The 23768-nt window shown below is 35.0% G+C and overlaps 1 protein-coding gene across 11 annotated transcripts in view; it reads right to left on the bottom strand.

Moving 5' to 3' along the window:
* Positions 1–23768, bottom strand: part of SBF2 (SET binding factor 2) — a 451285-nt gene that overhangs the window by 232405 nt on the left and 195112 nt on the right. For 9 of the 11 annotated variants that reach the window (XR_014837296.1, XR_014837295.1, XR_014837298.1 and 6 more), the window contains exon 3: positions 4525–4662. Coding sequence is in view for 5 of the 11 variants with exons in the window: in XM_005661131.4 (XP_005661188.2) it covers positions 4525–4662 (138 nt within the window). In the remaining 6 variants the exon portion in view is untranslated. Of the gene's footprint in view, positions 1–4524; positions 4663–10465; positions 10628–23768 lie in introns of those variants that run through there. The other 2 variants (XM_013994573.3, XM_085012069.1) reach the window with 1 other exon arrangement.

The following is a 23768-nucleotide window of genomic DNA, read 5'->3' as shown; positions in this document are numbered from 1 at the left end:
CGTATTCTGCTGCTGTTGTATGGAATATTCTGTATACGTCTGTTAGGTCCATCTGATCTTGTTTAAGTCCAGCTTTCCTTTATTGATTTTCTGTCTGGATGATCTATACACTGTTGAATGTGAGGTACTGAAGTATTCTATTATTACTGTAAAGCTGTCAATCTTTACCTTCAGGGAGTTCCTATCGTGGCGCAGCAGAAACGAATCTGACTAGGAATCATGAGATTGCAGGTTCGATGCCTGGCCTCACTCAGTGGGTTAAGGATCCAGCGTTGCCATGAGCTGTGGTGTAGGTCACAGATATGGCTCAGATCTGGCGTTGCTGTGGCTCTGGCATAGGCCAGCAGCTACAGCTCTGTTTAGACCCCTAGCCTGGAAACCTCCATATGCCACAGGTATGGCCCTAAAAATACAAAAAGACAAAAAAAAAAAAAAAAAAAAATCTTTACCTTCAGATCAGTTTTTATTTGCTTTATATATTTTGGTGTTCTGATAATAGGTGCATAAATATTTACACTTACATTCTCTTGATTGGTTGACTACTTTATCATTATAAAATGACCTTCTTTGTTTCTCATTACAGTTTTTGGCTTAAAGTCTATTTTTTCTTATTTAAGTAGAGCTACTCTAGCTTTCTTTTTTCTTTTTCTTTTCTTTATTTTTTTTTAGGGCCACACTCACGGCACATGGAGGTTCCCAGGCTAGGGGGTCTAATCGGAGCTGTAGCTTGCTGTTTTAATTGAGTGACTTCCACTGTCTTGTCCTCATGTAAACTGATACTTTCTTTTGTATCATCTAGTGTGCTGCTGAATCCTTCTACTGTACTTTTCAGTTCACTTATTATACTCATTATACTCTTCAGCTCTGAGAATTTTATTTTGTATTTTGTTATACTTTCTATTCCTTTGTTTAAATTCTCACTTTGTTCATCCATTCTTATTCTGAGCTTGGTGAGCATTTTATTACCATTATTCTAAACTCTTTATCAGGTAAATCACTTAACTCTACTTTGTTGATGTCTTTCTCTGAGGTTTTACCTGTTCTTTTGTTTGGAACATATTCCTGTTTCTTCTTTTTCTTTGACTCTTTGTGTTGGTTACTATGCATTAGATAAACATCCACTTCTCAGTCTTGAAGGAGTGGCCTCTTATAGGAGATGAAGCTTATTATTCAAACCTTCCCTAGCTCTTGGTTGTCTGTTGAATGCTTATGATTGTCCAAGCAGCCTACTATACTCTTAGCACACCCTGTAGTTGAGAGTGTATCAAGACCTGTCAGTGTTCCAAAGGGAAGAATAACAGTCAGTACCTGGATTCAGGCAGACTAGAAGCCAGAACCTCAGGTAGCATTTTTTAGTGTATACACATATATCTACCTTTCAGAGGAGTCTGGGAGATGAGTGTTTCTGTCTCTTCCCTCTGCGTTGAGACCTGGATGGTGGGGGGTGGGGTGGGGTGGAGGGTGGATAGCCAGTTCAGAACTTTGATTTCCACAATCCTGTGGGCCTTAGGAGCTCAATTCCTGCTGGCCAGAGAACCAAAGGCTTTTTTAAAAAAATGTGTGCCATCCTTGGATGGCAGATGGAAAATCGGGGGGGGGGGGGGGGGCACCAGACACGTGCACAGCTCCTTCCAAGGAGAAACCAGTAAACTGAAGCAGGCTAGAGAGAATATAGATGGCATCTTCTATACTTCCTGGTCTCCAGGGAGAATCTAAATTAGCCCCTAAACGTGTGCTAAGTAAGAAACATGCCCCTCAGGCAGTAGTTTTTAAGGTATGCAAGCAGTACTCTTTCAGGGAACGACTGAGAGATGGGTGTTTCTCTCTGTTTCCTCCATACTGAGCAACGGAATCCTTAAAACCTCATTAAGAACTCTTTGGGGGTTTATTTTTTGTTGTTGCGTCTTCTTATGGCCACACCTGTGACATACGCAAGTTCCCAGGTTAGGGGCTGAGTCAGAGCTGCCTGAGGCCTACACCACAGCCTCAGAAACACTGGATCTGAGCTGAAGGATCCTTAACCCAATGAGGTCGAAGATCAACCCACATCCTCAGAGAGACAGCATTGGGTTCTTAACCTACTGAGTCACAAATAGAAATTCTAAGCACTCTTTGTTATAGTCTGATAGGTCTCATTGTCTTTCAGAGCTAGGAGTTTTGGAGGCCCATTCCTCAGGTGGAAATCTAAAAAGATGGGGGCCAGACGTTGGGTTCCAACCCTTCTCACCTCAGGGAGGAGCTGGAAGTTGTAAGTTTCTTCCTGACTGCATGCTGCTGAGCCAAGGGTGGGGTTTACACTGAGATTGTACTCAGCCTTTCCTACTCACTTCAGTGTGAGTATTTTCTCAACTGATATACAGGAATTGCTCAGTTAGTTTTCGGATTTCTTTTGGCAGAAATTGCTGTGTGTAGCTTTGGATTTGGTGTGTCCATTGCAGTAACTGAGTTCAGGAGCTTCCTATGTCACCCTCTTGTACTGGAACCCTCTACACTGTCTTAATGTATTACTTTTGTGAGAATTCTGGGGAGAAGGGGGTTATTAATGATGAAGAGAGGAGGAAGAACACAATTCATTCTTCCTCCTTCACAATTAGGAGGAAATAATCACAATTAGTTTCATTAGATAATTCTAGGGAACTGTAAAGAGGTACCCTCAAGAATATGAAAATAAAATACTGCATTCTTAGCACTCACTTATATTCAAAAAAATCAGCAAAGAAATGAAAAGTCACCTAAAAGAGACAGAGGCTTGCAACTGGAGAACTTTCTTTCTTATTTAGACTGAATTGATCAATGGTAACTGGATAAGCTATTTGTTGGCAACATTTACCCAGACACTATGCGGGACAGAAATAACTAGAATCAAAGCATCAAAGCTTTCTGTCCCCACTGACAACATAATCTCTAATTTCAAAAGCAGTTGGCCCTGAACAAATAATGCAAGGTTTAGGGGCACTGACCACCTATGAAGTCAAAAACCCACATAGAACTTTATAGTTGACCCTCTACATCCAGAGATTCAACTAATCATGGATAGTGTAGTACTATCTACTACATATTTATTGGAAAAAAAATCCATGAATAAATGAACCCATGCAGTTCAAATCCATGTTGTTCAAGGATCAATTCATAAACAGTGGATTGGGTTAATCTGGAAGGTGTTAAAATCTGAAATTAAATATTCCTTAGTTTGATTCTACAAGCAAAATGCTTCTGATTTTGATGACTTCCCACAAAGACCTGACAAGGAGAAATGTGTTGACAACATAGATGATGCATATCACTATAAAATCAACAACTACCATGCTGGTTTTAATACATCAGTCTAATGAACTTGGATAATGTGAATCTGTGCCATGCAAGATGGCTCATCTCCTCTTGTACTAAAAAATCAGATTCCTGGATCCAGAAAATTCAGATTTTGGCATTTAATTAAAGTGACAAAAATAACAAATGCTCCTTTTGTGAGGCCATTTCAGAAAGCAAGCCAATCCTTTTTCCTCGTGGTGACACTATCATTCATCTGTATGTAGCACAAAGTAGAGCAGATAACTCTCACTCAACATCCTCCAAACTCCTTTATAGTTTCCTTCATGTACCATAGAACCTTGAAAGCAAAATAATCAAACAAGTAACAGCCACAAAAATATTTTCCTGATTCCTTTGCAGTGAGAGTGGGACCTACCTGCAATCCAACTTCCAGAAGGTATGAAACTTAAAGCAAGAGTCACCAATGTGTGATAGTAGCTACAGATGGGAGAATGGATATTTCAGGGCAACTATTATAAAGGTTATATTGTCTGGTATGCAACATCATAAGGGTCGAGTTGGTGAAAGCTGGACAAAGTTTGGTTTCTACCAAAACAGTCCCAAGCAAGGCAAGTCTCTAGTACCCTGGGTCTCTCACTCATGAAATTACATAAATTGCCCAAAGCTCTGTCATAAATCCTTTTCTGAATAAATTAGAGAGAATAGATGCAGTTGTCTAAAATTGACAGAATTCCAACTAATAATACTCTGAAAGACCCAGTATTTTTAATGTCTATAGTTCTAACTTATTAAATTTAGTCTCATTATTTTGATACTACCATCACTAATGATAATGAGTTAACATTTACTTCAGTGCTTAAAAAATAATATCAAGCACTGTGATAAGTGATTTGTATAAAGATTTTGATTAAATGTTCGATATGTGGTGAAACACCTCAGGAGAAGGACTAATTCTTTCACCATGTGATTCTTTCATAGGTTTGACATGAGAGGATACAAATCTTAATAAAGCAATTCACAGATATCTTATTCTTAGTAATACTGAGATAATAATCAATAGTCTTAAAGAAAATAACTAAACTTGGACAATAATTTTACCTTCTTGCTTTCTTCTTCAACAAAATAGTACCTCAGGTTTTTAAAGTCATCCACAGAACCTAAACTTGTAGTTTTAACAAAAACAAATATAACATAATAAAAAAGATTCCTAAATGGTGCCCTTTATGTGTGATTTGGCTATAAAAGTTGTTGTACCTGAAGATTGATCTCTGCCTCATAGAAGGTTAGGCATGAGCAGTAATGTCGATCTGAGTCAATATCTGTCAGGACCACCACAAAAAATGTTGGCTGCTTCCTCTCTCTGGACAGCTGCCACCCGCCAGGTTGACAAAACTAAATGGGATAGAAAAAAAGTTATCACACTTCCAAAATATAAGGAAAACTTACCATTTATATATCTCTTAGAAATGTTAAATGTTTCCCCATTTGAAAAAATTTCCAACTGATGTGATACATTACTTTCGCCAGTATTTTTTAAAAAACCATTTACATATTCATAACATAGAATACTTTCACTACTGTCATATACATTTTATCAATAAAGCCTACATTTTCCACAGATGCCACTCATTCTGAGGCCAAGGGTTGGCATACATAGGAACACATAACTAAGATGAAACATTTTCACCATTAAAACAAATCATGAAATAAATTGAAGATAAAGTGCTCAATATCTATCAGATGGAAAATAGAATTATTTTTAAATTATTATAGGCTATAAAATACATTTTAATGTACTTAAAATAGGAAGCAAATAATGCATGCTCTCAGACCACAAAAAATTAACCTAAAAATAAATAACTGAAAGACAGCTGGAAAAATCTCAAGATACTTAGAGATTAAACAATACACTTAAATAACACATGGGTCAAAGACAAAATTCTCAAAAGAAATTTTCAAATATTTGGTAATTAAAAATGAAAATACAGTAACATTTGTGAAATTCAGCAAAAGCAGTGAATAGAGGGAAAATTATAGCACTGAATTCACATATTAGAAAGGAAGAAAGAGCTATAATCAATAATCTAAGTTTTATCTCAGGAAACTAGAAAAAGAGAAAATTAAATCCAAAGCAAGCAGAAGAGAAAAAAATAAAGTCAGAGCAGATATCAATGAAATTTATAATAGGAAATCTACAGAAAAAATTAAAACCTAAAGCTTGTTCTTTGAAAAGAACAGTGAAATTGACAAGCTTCTAGCCAGGCAAACTAAACACAGGAGAAGATACGAATTACAAATATCAGAAGTAGGAGTTCCCATCATGGCTCAGAGGTTAATGAATCCAACTAGGAACCATGAGGTTGTGGGTTCAATCCCTGGCCTTGCTCAGTGGGTTAAGGATCCGGTGTTGCCATGAGCTGTGGTGCAGGCTGCAGACGCGGCTCAGATCCTGAGTTGCTCTGGGTCTGGTGTAGGCCGGGGGCTATAGCTCCAATTCGACCCCTAGCCTGGCAACCTCCATATACCGCGGGAGTGGCCCAAGAAATGGCAAAAAACAAAACAAAACAAAAAAACACACAAAAAAACAAATATCGGAAGTAAAAAGGAGTCATTATAGATTCCACAGATATAAAAAATAAATAAAGGAATATTATGCATAACTCTATGCCCACAAACTTGATAATCTAGATGAAAAAGACCAATTTCTTAAGAGAAACAATCTGATAAAACTCACACAGGAAGAAAAAGACCAGCTGAATAGATCTATATTTATTGAAGAAACTGAATCAGTAGTTAATAACCATCTGAAATAGAAGTATCAGGCCCAAATGGGTTCACTGGAGAATTCTTCCAAACATTTAAGATGAAACTAAAACATTCTCTTCAATCTATTCGAAAGACTGAAGCAAAGGAAATATTTCCTGACTCATTCTATAAATCCAGCATTACCCTAATGCCAAAACCAGAGAAAGAAATTATAACAAAACTACACATCAGTATCTCTCATGAACACAGATGCAAAACCCCTCAACAAAATATTTGCAGATCAAATATAACAATATATCAAAAGAATTATATACTATGACCAAATTAAGATTCATTCCAGGTATGCAGGGCTGGTTCAGCATTTGAAAGTCAATGAATCACATCAAGAAGCTAAACAAGAAAAATTACATGATCATACCAATAGATGCAGAAAAAGAATTTGAGAAAATCTAACACCCATTCATGATTAAATGATAATATGAGAAAAAAGAATGTATACATGTATGTGTAACTGGGTCATCATCCTGTACAGAAAAAAAATACTGTATTGGGGAAATAAAAAAAAAAAAAGATCAAAAGGAAAAAAAAAACAACACTGTCAGCAAACAAATAGAGGAGTTCTCTAACTTGAAAGAGAATATTTACAAAAAACCTACAGATAACATCACACGTGATGCTAAGAAATTAGAAGCCTTCTAGCTAAGATTAGGAACAAGGCAAGGATGTTCCCACTTAACCATACCTTTTCCAAACTGTAATCAAAGTCCAAGCTAATTCAATTAACCAAAAAAGGAAAATAAACAGTATAAAAATTAAGAAGGAAGAAATGTAACTGTCTTTGTTACCAGATGACATTACTGTCGATGTAGAAAATTTGAAAGTAATAAGCAATTATAGCAATTTCCAGGATGTAAGGTTGTATCCTGTGCTCTCCTATACACACCAACAATGAACAAGTGTTACTTGAAATTAAAAGCATACAATCTATATACCTTAGCACCTCCCCAAAATGAATTACTTAGGTATAAATCTAATAAATTGTGTACAAGATCTATATAAGAAAAACTACAAAACTGACAAAAGAAATCAAAGAACTAAGTAGAGAGATATTCCATGTTCATCAATAGTAAGACTCAATATTGTGAAGTATCAGCTCTCCCTAGTTTGATCTACAGATTCAATGCAATCCCAATCCAAATTCCAGCAAATTATTTTACTGATACTGAAAAACTAATGTTAAAGTTTATGGAGAAGCAAAGGACCCAGAATGATCAACACGATACTGAAGGAGAACGAAGTTTGAGGATTGACACTATCAGACTTTAAGGCTTATTATAAAGCTACAGTAATCAAGATAGTGTGGAACTGGTGGGGAAAAAAAAAATCAATTAAGCAGAATAGAGAACCCAGAAAGAGATGACAAAAATGCAGTCAACTGAACTCTGACAAAGGATCAAAGGCAATACAGTGGGGGAAAGTTAGACTTTAAAGAAAATGGTGCTGGACCAACTGTATTCTTCTGAAAACAAGAAAATGAATCTAGACACAGACCTTACACCCTTCACAAAAAATAACTCAAAGTGGACTATGTACCCAAATGTAAAACACAAAACTATAAAACTCCTAGAAGATGATACAGGAGAAAATCTAGATGATCTCTGGTTTGGCAATGACTGTTTAGATACAACACCAAAATAATGAAACACAAAATAACTGATAAGCTAGACTTCATTAAAGTTTAAAAACTTTTGCTCTGTGAAAGGTACTGTCAAGGGAAAAGAGAAAACAAGCTAAGGATTGGAGGAAAATATTTGCAAAACAAGTATCTGATAAGGTGTTGTCATCCCAAATATACAAAGAATTCTTAAAACTCAACAATAAAAAAATGAGCAGCCCAATTAAAAAGGGGGCAAAAGATCTGAATAGACACCTTTCCAAAAAAAGATATACACAGGGCAAATAAGCATATGAAAAGATGTTCAATATCATATTTCACTAGGGAATGGCAAATTCAAACAAGGAGATACCATCACACACATATTAGAATGGCCAAAATACAAAACACTGCCAGTGCCAAATGCTAACAAGATGTGGTGCAACAGGAACTCTCATTTATTTATTGCTGGTGGGAATGCAAGATGGTACAGCCACTTTGGAAAACAGTGTTGCAGTTTCTTATAAAACTAAACATACTTTTATGATAAGATTCAGCAATTCTGCTTCTTGTGTTTACCCAAAGGAATTACGAACATATGTTTACCCAAAAACCTAGACATGAGTGTCTAAAGCAACCTATTCATAACTTCGAAGCAACAAAGACGTCCTTTAGTAAGTGAATGGATAAACTGTGGCACATCCATATGATGGAATATTATTCTACCCTGAAAAGGAATGAGCTATCAAGCCATGAAAAAACATGGAGGAAACGTAAATGCAGGTTACTAAGTAAAAGACACAAATCCAAAATGGCTACATATGAAACAATACCAACTACATAACATTCTGGAAAATGCAAAACTATGGAGGAAGCCAAAAAGATGATTGGTTGCCTGAGGTTGGAGTTAGAGATATGAATAGGTAGAACTTAGAGGATTTTTAGAGCAGTGAAGTTATTCTGTATAATACTGTAATTGTGGATACATATTATTATACATTTGTCAAAACCTTTAGAATGTACACCAAGAGTGAATCCTAATGTAAATTACACACTTGGGTTGATAATGATGTGACCAATATAAGTTCATCCATTGACTGTAACAAACGTACCCACTGTGGTGGGGATAAGTGATTTTAGAAGAAGCTGAGCCCATGATTTTCTCTTTTGAGGAGATGTTCATTTGTGCTGGATATTAGATTCCAGTTATAAGTGATATCATATGGTATTTGTCTTTGTCTTTCTGGCTCATTTCACTCAGGATGAGATTCTCTAGTTCCATCCATGTTGCTGCAAATGGCATGATGGACTTGGAGAAGAGACTTGTGGTTGCCTGATGGGAGGGGGAGGGAGTGGGAGGGATCGGGAGCTTGGGCTTATCAGACACAACCTAGAATAGATTTACAAGGAGATCCCACTGAATAGCATTGAGAACTATGTCTAGATACTCATGTTGCAACAGAAGAAATGGTGGGGGGAAAAACTGTAATTGTAATGTATACATGTAAGGATAACCTGACCCCCTTGCTGTACAGTGGGAAAATAAAATTTAAAAAAAAAAAAAAAAAAAAAAAAAAAGAAGCTGAGTGTTCTGGCAACCGAGAGTACATGTGAACTCTTTGTACTTTCTGTTCAATCTTGGTGTGAATCTAAAAATATTCTAAAGATTAAAGTCTATTTCTAAAAATATGAACAAAAAGAGAAATCTTGATAACAGTATTATTCAAGAGATGGAATAGAAATAGAAATGGGCTCACCAACAGCAGCTCTCTGAACCAGATTACCTTTTGCTACTCTGCTTTAAAACTGTGTATTTTTGAGCATTTTATTTAACCTTTCAGTGACTTATTTTCCTCATATACAAAAGGTAGAATATTAATACCTAATAAGTACCTAATTGATACCTACTAAGATAGTAATGGTGGGCCTGGTCAGATATTTTTACTAAAATTTTCACAAAGAAGCTGTTAAGATAGCCAACTAGACACTGGTTACACATGAGAGCCCTTATTTCACACAAAATTTATAGCTACATAAAGGAAAATTTTATACTATTCATTAGTATTATTAGAATCTGCTTCATAAGAAATTTTGATGCTGCATTCTGATATGAAATATATTAATATGCAAACATACAGTAAATAAACAATGGCTCGCATAATTGAGTTTACGGAAATATTGTTTCAACAGATGAAATGGCCCTAACCTCCAGTTACTTTTCAAACTCACTGTATTATAAGAGTAAGTAATAACAGAATTTGGTGTATCAGGCGATGATCCCAGTGTTGGTAAGAAGTTCTCTTCACAGGATTTGGATCTGATACATAATAATGCTAGCTGGCTTAATCATTTCAAATCTTAACTGAAAGTGTACTGAGGAAGTAATAAACAATGAGGGAGTGGGCACTACAATTCTTGAACCTGAGCTCTAGTCACATTTCTAACAGGAATGTGAGAGAATGTTTAGACAGCTGGAAACAGCGTAGTCACTAAAAGATAGTAAGCAGAATGATAAGCATTAAACAAACAGGATAAAAATCAGGATTTTGCTTTCCCCAGTGTCTTTATTGGCAAAAAGGAAAAAACCATGCTATCACAGGTGCAAAACCTAAACTATTTAGAACTATCATAACTGAGTGGCCTACATTTTGCCCTCCTTTTTCAAGTCACTGAGGAAATGCATCCATTAGGAGTGACAATATCAAAGGACATACCATATAAGCTGACAAATAATAGTGTTTTCATAAATACATTAGTGTATAGGCAACAACTTACATTTTTTTTTACCATTCTCTTCCTCCAACTCTCATCAGTTCACACAGATCATGCTCATAAAAATTTTACAATATATCTGGGAACAGTCAATATGGGGAATTCCTTTTCAGAATGTTATCTGTCTTTGTTCAGCTCCGGTTTTCTTTAAGACCTTGGCATAACCTAGAATCAAATGATACCTCAAGGGTGTAAGGTTAGAAATGACAGACATTGCTAGGCTCCACACTTAATGGACTACAAATACCAACTTTGTTTACTTGTTTATTTAATCATGCATATATATGAAGTGGATCACGCGCAAACACGCCTCCCATTTGCAAATAAAAAACAAGGGCCAATAATTCCTCCCATTTGTGAAACATTTTATACATAATGTATTCCACTAGATTTATTTTACAAATGATGAAACAAAGGCTATGAGACATTAAGGTGATAAGGCTAGTACATGACAAAGGCAGGATTAGAATTTAAGCCTCTATATCTCTAGGAACTGTATTTTCTCATTTCTGAATTATCTTTATAAATAATCTCATAGATACTATTTTATGTTAATATAAATTTATTGTAGAAAAATCAGAAAAGAGAAAATTAAAATGAACTAAGTTCTTTAACATACAATCTTTTCTTGAAACCATTTATCCCTGGATATAATTTTTTTACATAAGAGGGGATTATAATATATGAAGTTATGAGTACTCTTTTTCTCCATCTTCTGTAACAAGTATATTTTTAAACATGCCAACATATTTTTAAGAAAATTATTTTTAATAACTGAATGTCACACCATTATACAGGTAAGTGCCAAAATGTAACCAATTCCCTATTGTGGGTTGTTTATATTGTTCACAATTTTTTAAATAACTAATGCTGAGATAAGCATGGTTATCATATGAATCTTCCTAGGCATGTCTCATGTTTTATGGGAAGAACTGGTTTTGTAGAGCACAAGCAAAATGAGTATAAAAATGTTTAATTGCCCTTGAATTCCTTTTTAAAGGTTAGGCAACCCCAAAATTATTTTGTTTTGCTGATAGAGTTCTTTTTCAAAGAGGACAAAAAAAGAAGTGATAACAACTGTTATGAACTATATTCTGACCAAAGAACTGAGTTGTGAAAAAAAGTAACAACTGAACTCAATTGCCAAGTCAGGCCACGACAGTGTCGGGTGTGTGCTCTACATTTTAGGCAGATGTTTTTCAAAAGTTCAGAGAAACAGTGTTCACAAGATTTTGAAAGAGAAGCCAAATTAAGAGTTGGGAAACTGTGCCACGGTTTATTACCCTAATGGGTATCACACATATGTGCCTAATTTTAGTAGACAGCTTTTGATAAAGTATACTTTAAAAAATATTAAAAAATAATTTGCTTTAAATGAAACAATTTAAATTGGTCACCTATACTGCTTTTAGTAGAAATTTACATTCAGATATTTTACTACTACTAAACAACATTACACTGTCCTCATCAATATAATAAAACTTTATGTATAAGACAGTATGATTGTCTGCCTAGAGAATCCAAGCAAACTGGCTAACTATTGTTTGAGTAAGTAAGAATTCAGTTACATAGCCATATATAAGAATATAAAAATCAACAGCTCTCTCTGATAGTGGCAACAAGTAATTTTTAAAAAGATCTTATCCATAACTTTAATATGTTCTCAAAGCCACAAGATAAGCTAACCTAACATCTCACATTTTGAATATTTTGGCATATCAGTTCATAAAGAGCCCTACACTAAGGCTTTAAATATTAAAATTTCAAGAAGCAAACTCTAAACGGAAAAACGAACATTTAGAATAGCTTCTAACATCCAAGTTTTGAAAAAACACAACTGCACACGTTTTACAAATTTAAAACAGTTCCAAGATGAAAAGCACAAAAGAAAAGTTATTAATGATTTCCAGCTAAGCATGACAGATGAAACTAATATGTTCACCTCCAAGACCTCCTGAAAACCTTCTAAAATTGTAATTAAAAAAAATAAAAACAGGAGCGATCCCATTGTGACTCAGCAGTAACAAACCCGGCTAGTATCCATGAGGATGTGGGTTTGATCCTGGCCTTGCTCAGCCACTTAAGGATCTGGCATTGCCATAAGCTGCAGTGTAGGCTCCACACATGGCTTGGATCCTGTATTGCTGTGGCTGTGGTGTAGGCTGGCAGCTACAGCCCCAATTTGACCCCTAGCCTGGGAACTTCCATATCCCTCAGGTATGGCCCTAAAAAGCCAAAATAAAAACAAAAACAGCAAAGTAATGTGAAAGAAGATAACAGGTTTAAAATGTTAACAAAATTTTCAAGCCTGTGTGTGTGTGTGTGTGTGTGTGTGTGTGTGTGTGTGTGTGTGTGTGATTGAAGGACTGGTTTATACTTCAAGTTCCTGGAAAAGATAATGAATAGGAGGCACTAGATATGTATGAATGTCACAAATACAAAGGGAAGACCAAAACAAACAAAAAAGAAGAAACTCAAGCTACCAACCATAAGACAATGTAAGGAGAAGGAGAAGACTTTAAACATAGAAGGAAGAGATCGAAATCATTAAGAAGAGTTTATACATCAAAGAACATTTACAGACCAGGAAAGATATATAAAAAAATTAAAAGTAAGACACTGGAACATTGTCCCAGAAGGTCCCCTAAAGGGAAATACAAATGGAAGATGAAAGAGAAACAAGAAAATCAGATCACTATGGGGGTTCGAATTCTTAGGAAATTCAGAGGAGTACATACAAACGAAAAATTCATAAAAGAGATAATAACACATCCTACTCCCCAACCACCAAAAAAGTTCCAGAACTTTAGGACAGGATTAAATTTCCAATGTCTAGCATAATGAATTAACATTATTTTTAAAACCCATTAATTTTAGCACATCATCATGAAAAAAAAAAACAAAACAAAACAGAGAGAGAAATCCCTGGAGAAAAAAATTAAGAGAAAGAGAAAAGGCTAGGTATTTTACACTGGATCAAAAATCAAAATAGCAACAGAAATCAAGTAATACATAGATATGATCATAAATGTAATTAAATCAACTCTATAATTTAAAAAATTGCACATAATTCAACATAACACCTTAAGTAAAAGTATAATGAGTTCCTTTATTACTGAGATTGTTTACTAGACATACTAGCTGAAGCAATTACACAGAAGAAACTAAAGATACAAAAATTGAAAGACAAAATTATTACTATTTCCCAATGATATAATTGTATAACTGGGAAAACTGAAGAGGATCAACTAAAAAAACTACTATAAACAATAAGAACATAGAATAATGTGATGAAATTTAAAATTAATAAATAGAGATGACTCTTACTTTGGGCCAAGATTTACCCTACAGACTGAAAGACCTTAAAAGGTTGGACAAAATATATGAAATAATAACTTCCAAGACAGTAGGTATCAGGCAACTTAAGGACAGAGATCCCTGAAAGGCAGGAAGCAAACAATGGGAGCTATACGATTGGTACCACTTTCTGCACTGAGTTTATAGGTCATGGTGCAGGGAGGGGAAACAGAGGAGGAGCCTAGAGCACTGCCTAGATAAGGAAATAGAGCAAAGACTCCTGGAGTCCAAAGCAGCTTGAGTTCTTAGGACAGAACTCAGAGAGTAGGAAGTGGCACAAAGAAAGAACATGGGAGATCTGCAGAGGGCTCCCCTGAGAATTCAGTAGGGTATACTGATCAGTGCATGTGAGAGAGGAAATCCAAGGCTGGCAAAAAGAACCATCGGAAAAGATTAGAGAAAACAGTGCTCATTGTTTAAGCATGGCTGGGCAAAGTGCCTATTCCCACCATCCAGAATGGAAAAATTCATAATTCATGGGACAATGGACAGAGTACACAGAAAGATCTTGCCTCAGTAGGGGGAATAATCAGCCTTAGATTGGATCTGCTCTAAAGTTACATAACAAATCATAAAAGCAAGACCCCAAAAGATCAAATTGTTTAAAGTAACTTAACTGCATCTCTGAAATTCAAGAGTATTTATAGGAATATAAAATGTCCATCTCCCAACAAAATAAATAGCAGGTTGTCAGGCATCCTATTACAGATCAACGTTCATGCAAAGAGATAGGGAAACACAAGCCACAACGAGGAGAATAATCAATCAAAACTGAACTAGCACTGACAGAGATATAAGAATGAATAAAAAATGACACAAAGAAAAATTACTATTACTGATTCCCATATCCTGAACAAGTTAAATAAAAGCATGGGTAATATAAAAGACTCGAATTAACTTCTAAAGAGGAAAACCACAATGTATGAGATAAAAAATACACTAGGTGGGCTACATAACAGATTAAATGTTGCAAAAGAAAATATCAGTAAACCTGAATTCACACCAAATAAAAATTATCTAAAATAAAATAGGGAGAGAAAAAAGAACCCTCCAAACTGAAACGAGCATCAGTGAACTCTAGGACTTCAAGCAGCCTAACTTATGAGTAATAAGAATCAAGGAAGTGAGAAGGAGGAGCAACAGAAAACATCTGAAAAAATAATGGCCAAATATAGTAGTAGATGAAAAATGGATCTGCACAAAACAATGAAGAGCACCAGAAGTGTAACCACATAGGCAAATACATACAATATTTTATTACTTACATCTCTTTTATAAATGATTGACTACACAGACAAAAATATCATTAGCAAAAGGTTATAGTATATGTTAAAGGAAAATAAATAACAACTGCACAAAAGTCAGTAGGGAAAAATGAAAGAGTACAGTAGTACAGGATAGTTCATATACTACAGGAGAGGTTATACAGCATCACTTGAAAGGTAGAGTGTGATAAGTCAAAGCCAATCTCTCTCTTATTAACTAATAAAACAAGTAGAAAAAAATACTAAGAATGTAGAAGATTTAAATAACAATATCAACCAAAGTTGACCTACTTGATGCTTATAAAGCACTCCCCACAAATAGCAGCAAGAATATACATTCTTTTCAAACATACTTGGATTATTTATCAAGATAGAGTATGTTCTGGGTCATAAAATAAATTGCAATAAAATTAAAATGACTCAAATCATAAAAAGTATGTTTTCATACAATAAAGGAATTAAATTAGAAATCAAAAACAGATCTCTGGAAAATCTACAATATTTGGAAACTAAGTAACACATTTCTAGATAACTCATGTGTCTAAGAAGAAATGAAAAGTGAAGATGAAAAGACGACCTATCATTATCTGTGGGATGCTGCTAAAGAGGACTTCAGGGACAGTTATAATCCTTAAAATAGACAAGAAGAATTCAGTCAATGAACTCAGCTTCTACCTTAAGAACTAGATAGAGAAAATTAAATTCAAAGTAAACAGAAAAAAGAAAGTTATAGGGATCAAAACAAATCAATCAAATAGAGAACAGACATAATAGGAACAAAGTATTTAAAGTAATAACAGCTGGTTCTTTCAGAAGATTAAAAAACTTGATAAACTTCTAATCAGACTGATAATGAAAAAAGAGAAAAGTTGCCAATGTCAGAAATGAGAGAGATGATGTCATTAGAGAGCCTACAGATATTAAAGGGATCATAAAGGAATATTATGGATAACTTTCTGCAAATAAACTTGACAATTAGAAAAAAATGTATACAAATTCTCTGAAAATCACAAACCACCCAAAGTTGCCAGGCACCCTATTACAGATCAACATTTATACTAAGAGATAGGGAAATACAACCCATAATGAGGAGAATAACCAATCAAAACCGAACTAGCACTGACAGAGATATAAGAATGAACACAAAATGACACAGAAAGAATAATTAGAAATAACCTAAATAACTGTATATTTATCAAAGAAATTGAAACTATAGTTAAAAACCATCCCATAATGAAAATTACAGTCCCAGGTGACTTTACTGGTAATTCCCGTAAACATTTAAGGAATTAATAAAAATTGCAATTCTACATAAACTCTCCTAAAAATTTGACAAGTATAAAATAACCCCTAACTCATTCTATGAGGCCAGTATTACCCTGATACCAAAATCTGACAGACACTGTGAGAAAATAACCAAGAGTGCCCGTTGTGGCTCAGTGGTTAATGAACCCGACTACTATTCAGGAGGACTCGGGTTCAATCCCTGGACTCGCTTGGTGGGTTAAGGATCCAGCGTTGCCGTGGGCTGTGGTGTAGTTCACAGACGTGGCTCAGATCCCATGTTGCTGTGGTGTAGGCCAGCAGCTGTAGCTCCAAATCGACCCCCGGCCTGGGAACCTCCATATGCCGTGGGTGCGGCCCTAAATAGACAAAAGACAAAAGACCGAAAAGAAAAAAGAAAACAATCAATAGCCCTCATGAACACAGTTACGGAAATTCTTTTTAGCAAACTAAATCCAAGAATATAGTAAAAGGCTAATATATCATGATCAAATGGGATTTATCCCAAGAATAAAGAGTTGACTTACATTTGAAAAACAATGTAATTCATCATCTTAACATGTTTACATAAGAAAATATAACTAAAAAAATACAATCATTTTGAGAAAAGCAGAAAAAGTATTTGACAAAATTCAACCTAACATCTGTTAAAAACTCTGAGAACATTAGGAATGAAAGAGAATTTTTTAACCTGATAAAATACATCTATCTATGCAAAATCTAAACTAACATCATCCTAAATGTTTAAAAAGTGAATGCCTTCCTGCTAAGATCAGGAACAAGATGGGCATGTCCACTGTTACTACATCTACTCTACTTGGTGCTGCAGGTCCTGTCTAAGAGAAAGGAGGGAGGGAGGAAAGAATGGAAGAGATACAGTTTGGAAAAGAAGAAATGAAACTCCCTATTCGCAGACAACATAATTGTCAATGTAGAAAATCTACAGTGTCTAGAACTTATATGTGATGTTCAGTAAGGTTCTAGGATCAATACACAAAAATCAAGTATATTTCTACATACTAGGAGCGAACAATGAGAAATTAAAATACCATTTTTGATAGCATCAAAAATATGAAATAGGGATAATATGTCAAAAGATATGAAAGACTTCTATACTAAACAGCAAAATAATGGTGAAAAAATAAAAACTAAAGAAAACTTAAATAAACAGGAAGATATACCTTGTTCAGGGATTGGCCAACTCAGAATTATTAACCTGTCAACTTTCCAAAATAATCTATACTTGAAGAAATCTATAGATTCAATGCAATACTAATCCAAATGTCAGTAGGATTTTGGTTTTGGTTTTGGTAGAATCTGTAAAACTGAATTTAAAACTGTAAATGAAATGTAAAGGATGCAGGATAGCTCAAATAACTTTGAAAATTACAACAGTGGAGAACTAACAGTACCTGGCTTCAAGAATTGTGATAAAACCAGAGTAATAAAAAGTAGTGTGGTATTAAAGAAAATATAGGCAAATAGATCTAAGACAGTCCAGAAATAAGAAATAAACCTAAACATGTAAGGACAACTGATCTCGTCCCATTAATGAGAAATTTTAACAGCTGCTCAAGGAAAAATTAACTACTGTTATGTGTTGTAAAAGCAAAGATGATGAAATGAAGCGACATGTTAATGGAGACGGTCCCTAAGCAAAAGAAATTCTCCCTAGACACTGACTGGGTTCCCTCTATCTAACTGCTGTTAGCAAGCCCCTTCTAATCATCACCTCAGCACTATGCCCACACAGCTAAATCTTACTCTGCATATATTTATACATATAGGATTAAGTGCTCCCTTAAGTGACATAAAGGATAAATCATAGGCAGTTGAGTTTTCTGCTTACAGTTCACCCTTTCTAATCCTTAGACACCTGTCCTAGGGAATGATCTCCTGGAGTTACAGAATTTCCAAGTAGCTCATCTTATTTAAACCCTTCCATTTTATGCTATTTCCTAAAGCTTTGTTTTCGTCTCAGAAAAAAAAAAAAGGGTCCTTTTCTGTTCGAATCCAAGGTCTAACCCTCTGCCCAGTGGTCCCATACACATCACTAATATGACCACGTCAGCCAGTTCCCGAGCTATGTCCCTAAAAATTCTATTTTTCTACTTCTTCTCCATTTTTATTATTAAGGTTCTATCACTGTGGTTGAAACAGGATTTTTGAATAAAGCAGATCTGTTTTCAAATCTCAGCAAGGCCATACTTAGCTGTGTGGGGTCAGGTCCCAGAAACATTTTCAAATCTTTAGAAGAGAAATACATTGATCTAACTTGTATGGCTTTTTTTACAACAATTTTAGGCACCTAAAATGTTTACAGCTGTACCCAGTAAACATTCAATAAATCGTAGCTGCTGCTATTATATTTATCACTATTATTATTACCTACCTATATCCAGTTACTTAAAAATAATTTCAGCTTGATTCTTCTCTACCTCTAAGCAAGTCATAACATTGTTGCCTTCAAGGGGCCAATGGACAAAAGTTCATATTACTTAAAATTTTTTAAACAAATACTTTAAAAAATTTTTTACTTCTAATAATTTTTATTTTTTCCATTATAGTTGGTTTACAGTGTTCTGTCAATTTCTACCGTACAGCAAAGTGACCCAGTCACACATATATAAACATTCTTTTTCTCACATTATCCTCCGTCATGTTCCATCATAAGGGACTAGATATAGTTTCCTGTGCTATAGAGCAGGAGCTCATTGCTTATCCACTCCAGATACAATAGTTTGCATCTACTAACCCCAGACTCCCAGTCCATCCCACCCTCCCCCATTCCCTCCACCTTGGCAACCACAAGTCTGTTCTCCAGTTCTGTGAGTTTAATGAATTTGTTTTTGTTGTTAAAATCCAAACAATACTGATGTTGGTAAAGAAAATGTTCAAATTCTTGCTGCCCAACCAAGTGATATGGACACACTACCCTTTACCTCCAGCTGTACAAGTTATTACTAATAGCTTTATGGGTTTCCTTCCAAATATTGTTGTACCACTTACATATACATATATGCGTGCATATAAATATTCAAGTTTAACTCAAACAGTGCAATGAAACCCATCTTTCCTTATCTAGATTCACTGTCAACATTTCACCACATACAAATATTTACTTTTGCTTTTTAATATAGGCATTTCATATATTTTATTTGGCCTCTAAAGTTGAACTTATTAAGATTATAGTTACTGAAGTTGAAATTTTATAAACAGCTCTAAGAAAAGATGAATTGTATCATCAAGACTTCGTATATTTTATGGGAAAATTAAGATTCTAGAGTACAGAGAGTTGACATTTCAAAATCTTTCAGGCCCAACCAATCTGCTCACTTTCTGAAGTTCACTGCCCTCTATGAGTCAGAAATATGTATTTCAGAAACAGTTATAGATATGTTTTTAATTGAAAAATGGAAATTAACAAATAGTCATAAGAATTCCTTGGGGTTTTTTATAGAACAAATTCAAAATTTAGTGCTTATATAGAGGAAATAAGGTAAGTTCCATTATAATTCTTTTCCAGTTTATAAACATTGCTTATAAACACTGGAATTTTACTAATTTCCTGGATGACAAATGAAAAGAGTGCTATCATTTGGGGCTTTTCCACCTATAGTTCCATTGCCATGATCTCTAAAACAACTCAGTGAAATCTTGATTTTAACCAACTCCTTCAAAAAGCCTATATTACTTGAAAATTAAATTTGAGAAATTACAGCATGTGCAACATTCATTTGCATCCTTGTCCTTGAAAATGCTTCATAACAGCCCTAAGAAGAATGTAAACTTGAGAATTAATGGTCTTTCGCTTAAATAAAATAAAATAAAAGCAAGGGCCTGCTATCCCTGAACGGAGCCTCATCTAAAGAGCAAAAAATGAATGTAATGTAGTAGAGATATTATTATTTTTAAAGGAAATGTTTATAAAAGCAAAAGGAAAAAGCAGATATCATCTACCCAGGAAAAAATGACTTATGAGCAGATCTGAAGAGGAAAAAATTGTCCAAGGTGAAAGCTTTAACAAAATAAAGTTATACACCATATATTAAGCTCAGTATACTAAAAAACACTGGCTTCAAAGTAAAATACATGCTGATAATGTGAGAAAAAAGAATGTATATAAGTATGTGTGACTGGGTCACCTTGCTGCACAGTAGAACACTGACAGAATACTGTAAACCAGCTATAATGGAAAAAAATTAAAATCATTTAAAATAAAATACAACAATGCTCAAAATGAAAAAAATAATAATATAATAAAATATATGCAAAAAAGTCTCAACAAAATGTTAGCCAACTGAACCCTGCAGTATATAAGAATAATAAACCTAAAACAAGTGGGGTTTATCCAAGCAACTTAAGGCTGGATCAATATTCAAAAATAAACCAATATAATCAATTCATCATATTAAGCTAAAGGAGAAAAGCCATCCCATAATATCACTTAACAAAACTTCAACATCCATCAGGATAAAAATTCATATCAATTTAGGAATAGATGAGAACTTTCAACCAGATAAAGGGCATGTGCAAGAGACTTACGGCTAACATCATAGTAAATAGTGAAAGGTCAAAGGTTTTGCACTTATGAGGAGAACCAATACAAGCATATCTCCATTCACCATTCTGGCAAGAAAAGACATATCAGAAAAAAAAGGAATGAAACTGTTCTAATTTGTAGATGACAAGAATGTCTATGTAGAAAATTACATGGATTCTTAAAAAACATTCCGAGAACTAATATGAACAAAACTGGAGATACAAAGTCAAACACAAAAATCACTTAAACTTCTATAGATCAGCAGTAAACAACATGAAACCAAAAAAAATTAAAAAAAAAAAAACAACACAGTAACCTGCATAAAAGCTTTTCTTCCTACCCTAGGAGCTCATGGAGCTTTATTCAGAATGGAATATGATCGTGTTCATTCTTGCTCACTTGAAAGGCGAGCCATACAGGTGAGCCAGCTAGGCCATATTGCCCAGGAACTTAGTGCTGAACCCATGTTTGCCTTCCTTCTTCTTTCAAAACTCCTAGGACCAGAGTTGGGGCCTACTTGAAACTCCTTTTCAGAAACCATACTCACTCCTTACCTTCTTCCCATCTACCCCACTACTTCTGTTGCCAACCTGAATGATGAGATTGACATAGTGATACTCCCTGGGCTGGGAATCCCCCCCAGCTTCAAGAGAACACTGTCAGACAACAGAAAGAAGTCTCACACCTGTCACAGTACCTAAGCCACACATACACAGATGCACGCATGCACACACACACACCTCCCACTACTGGAAATACTTAGGTATAAATCTAACAAATCATGGAATGAGGAAAGAAATCAAAGAAGACCTAAAAAATGGAGAGGCATACGGTGTCAGAAGACTCACCATATTAAAGATGTCAATTTTCACCAAAATGATATCTAGATTTAATGTACTATCAATCAAAATCTAAGCAGGGCTTTTCTTTGTAGCTATAGATAAGTTCATTCTTAAATGTTACATGGTAGGACAAATACTGGAGTAGCTAAAATAATTTTGCAGAAGGAAATTAAGTTGGAGGAATCACACTACTAAATTTTATGACTTATAAAAGTGACAGTAATCAAAAGACCATGGTATTAGTGAAGAAACTTAAAAGTACAGAAATCCAGAAATAGACCTATATAAATACAGCCATCTAATCTTTGACAGAAGAGTACAAGTAGTTCAACTGAGAAAGAACAGTCTTTTTCTCAACACATGGTGTTGAGACAACATGTCACTTACATGCACACAGAAAGAAAAATTTATCTCAATCACCTCACATCTTACACAAAGATTCACTCCAAATGGACCACAGACTAAACTAAAAAAATAAAAGCCATAAAACTTTTCAAAGAAAACATAAGAGAAAAATCTTCACAACCCGGAGTTTAAGTGAAGAGTTTTTAGAAATAACACCAAAAGCAGGAGTCAATAAAAGAAATTAATAGCTAAAACTTTACCAAACTTAAAAATTTTGCTTTTAAGAAAGGCACTGTTAAGAAAACTAAAAGGCAAGTCTCCAGAATATATAACAAACTCTCCAAACTCAACAGTTTAAAAAAAAAAAAATCAAATCATCCCATTGGAAAATGAGCAAATATTTGAATAGGTATTTATCAAAAGTAGATATTTACAAATAACCAAAAACACATGAAAATAAGCTCAACAACACAACTCAGAAAAATGCAAATAAAATACACACTGATACAGTACTTTACTACTATTAAGATGGGGATAATCAAAACAGGTTGATAGGAGTTCCTGCTGTGGCTCAGCGGAAATGAATCTGACTAGCATCCATGAGGATGCAGGCTTAATCCCTGGCCTTGCCCTGAACTTTGGTGTAGGTCAAAGACATGGCTCAGATCTGGTGTTGCTATGGCTGTGGCGTAGGCCAGAGGCTACAGATCCAGTAAGACCCCTAGCCTAGGAACTTACATATGCCATGAGTGCAGCCCTAAAAAGAAGAAAAAAAAAAAAAAAGCTGATAAAAGTCTTCCAAGACTGTAGAGAAATTGGAACCCTCATACAGTGCTGGTGGGAATGTAAACTGATGCAGCCCCTTTTGAAAAACAGTCTGGTAGTTCAGCACAAGATCAAACATACAGCCACATGTTACAAACACAGCAAAGGCCATTGTTGCCCCGACCATTTTTCCTCAGTGTCCTACCTATAATCAGCACCTTAAATTTCTATGTGTCTAACTGCTAACTTTCTATCTCCTGATGTCTAACTGCCAGCACATATAAAGTTTAGCTTGAAGGGCTTTCTCTATCCTCTGAAGACTGCTCTGCTCCTACAGGAGTAATTCTAATCCTAAGTATACACCCAAGAGAAATGGAAATGTGTGCCTGAATGTTCATAGTACATTATTCATAACAGCCAAAAACTGAAAGCAACACAAATGCCCTTCAATAGGTGAATGGATAAGCAAAACTATGGTACATCCACCTAATGGAATACTCAGTAATAATAAAAAGAACAAACTATTGGTACATGCAACAACTTAGATAAATCAGAAATACATTTTACTAACTGGAAAAAAAAAAAAAGACAACGAAACAGGACCTAAAGTTTAAACACTGCATGATTCCATTTATAGGGCACCATCAAAAAGATTACATTACAGTTATCGGAGTTCCCATCGTGGCACAGTGGAAACTAATCTGACTAGGATCCATGAGGTTGTGGATTTGATCCCTGATCTCACTCAGCAGGTTAAAGATTTGGTGTTGCCATGAGTTGTGGTGTTGGTCACAGACGCAGCTCTGATCCGGCATTGCTATGGCTGTGGTTAGGCTGGTAGCCGTAGCTACAATTAGACACCTAGCCTGGGAACTTCCATCTGCCACAGGTGTGGCCCTAAAAAT

Source organism: Sus scrofa, chromosome 2, assembly GCF_054392235.1.
Source record: "Sus scrofa isolate SSC_HxYL_T2T_F1_AM1 chromosome 2, Sscrofa_HxYL_maternal_Yorkshire_Landrace_v2.0, whole genome shotgun sequence".
Classification (NCBI taxonomy): domain Eukaryota; kingdom Metazoa; phylum Chordata; class Mammalia; order Artiodactyla; family Suidae; genus Sus; species Sus scrofa.
Note: the sequence above shows the minus strand (reverse complement) of the source record. Positions and strands in the feature narration are given on the sequence as shown.